Source organism: Nematolebias whitei, chromosome 16 (genome assembly GCF_014905685.2).
Source record: "Nematolebias whitei isolate Nwh7 chromosome 16, NemWhi1, whole genome shotgun sequence".
In the NCBI taxonomy this organism is placed as follows: Eukaryota; Metazoa; Chordata; class Actinopteri; order Cyprinodontiformes; family Rivulidae; genus Nematolebias; species Nematolebias whitei.
This window is the reverse complement of record NC_056513.1, coordinates 20,009,151-20,010,827: the sequence shown is the minus strand read 5'-3', so window position 1 is coordinate 20,010,827 and position 1,677 is coordinate 20,009,151. Positions and strand designations below refer to the sequence as shown.

At 38.9% G+C, this 1,677-nt stretch overlaps 1 protein-coding gene across 1 annotated transcript in view; it reads right to left on the bottom strand.

Moving 5' to 3' along the window:
* Positions 1-1,677, bottom strand: part of LOC119423144 (voltage-dependent P/Q-type calcium channel subunit alpha-1A) — a 60,158-nt gene that overhangs the window by 7,270 nt on the left and 51,211 nt on the right. Inside the window, exons 11-12 of the mRNA XM_037690556.1 lie at positions 358-489; positions 170-242 (exon numbers count right to left, since the gene is read on the bottom strand). Of these exons, the coding sequence (XP_037546484.1) occupies positions 170-242; positions 358-489 (205 nt within the window). The remainder of the gene's footprint in view (positions 1-169; positions 243-357; positions 490-1,677) is intronic.

Below are 1,677 nucleotides of genomic sequence, written 5' to 3'. Positions count from 1 at the left end.
CCCCAAAAAAATAAAAAAATAAACTTGAACATTTGGAAAGTGATATTTTTAGATGTCACTTTGGAACTCTGAATGAGGTCATGATGAAAAATTTAAAATACATCAGATTGATTACATCACAGATATTTATATTTCATGTCTTAGAAGGGTTTGACTCTTTATTTCTTACCTGAAACACCGTCATAATTGCTGCAGCAAATGTGTCAAAATTAGTAGGTGGAGTTCCCGTTTCAAAGTTAAATCTGCAGAAAAAAAAAAAAAAAAAAACCTATAGCAGTCCTTGTGCAGAATAAAGTAGACATACAATGTAAAAAAAATAAAGAGATAGATTGTTTCCAAGTGTGTGCTGATACTGACTGTCCTCCGAATAGCTGCATCCCCAACAGGGCAAACACCACAATGAAGAGGAAGAGGAGGAAAAGTAAACTGACGATGGACTTCATGGAGTTGAGAAGAGAAACCACAAGATTTCGAAGTGGAGCCCAGTACCTGAGGAGGAGGAAGACAAATGTAAGAGAAGGATGAGTAAACATACAGAAGAAAAAAAAGTATAAAGGAGTAACAAAAGTAGGCAGAGTTGTATGCAAAAAAGTTAAATGTTTTAGGAAGAAATAAAAGGGTGATTGTGGCTTATAAATACCTTGAAGAAAGTGATTTTCTCGTATTAGTCTTTTATTTATTTTTTTCATTTTAACCATTGCTTGTCTCATCCTCTGACCGACCTCCTATATTTGATCCTTGTCTGGAATAATTTGTATTTTAAGGCTTGAACGTCTCCCCTGAGTTTAGTAAACACTTTCTGGGACAGAAAATGCCAGGCCCAAGTTTCCCTTAGCCTACCAAAGGTGAAGAAGAGCCTGCTCACACCTAGCTTCACAAGTTTCAGAATTGGTCGGTAGATCTCCAGTTTCAAATGATGATCACACTGTGCTCTAACAGGCAAGCAGCTGCTTGTATCGTACCAGTAAATCCAAATTTCTTTTACAGCAGTCCCTTGCTACATTGCAGATCAACTTTTGCAGACTCGCTGTTTTGCGGTTTTTCAAAGTAAGACTGTACAAGAGAGAGAAAAAAGACTGTACATGGCACACAATTGTCAACTTTAATATTACTCAAATGATTGAGACAGTATGGGATACAGCAAAAGGTTAATGAAAAAATAATACTTCAGACAGGCGCCATCATTTTGTAGTTTTCTCTCAATAAGCCTATACCGTCTCCCCACTCAAAAGGACTTCGTTACCCAGAAACCAACAGTACTTCCAGTCGTTGCTTTTTGATGAAATGGCGGGAAAGTTTTGATCCGATCTGAAAAGTTCAGTTCTTATTCATAGTGACTTCGGCGCTCAGTGGATGCAGAGAGCCGTACGGAACAGACCAGAAATTGGACCAGAACCGGACTTCCAGCCTCATTGGTCAATCTGAGTGCTGCCTGACTGCCCAGGGAGCCTCTCTGGTGGGGAGGTGTCGCTTGGAGGTCTGGTGTTTTCTCCGGCGCTCACCGGTACTTTTTTTTAATCCGGATCTGGACTCGATAGAGATCATTGTGTGGTATTGTTTGCAGTACCTAGCTATTGTGCAGTACATATACGTATGTTGCTAAAATTACACAGGTTTAAGAGTTTAGAACATTGCAAGAGTGTGGGAAGGGTTTATAAAGCCTTTATATATATATAT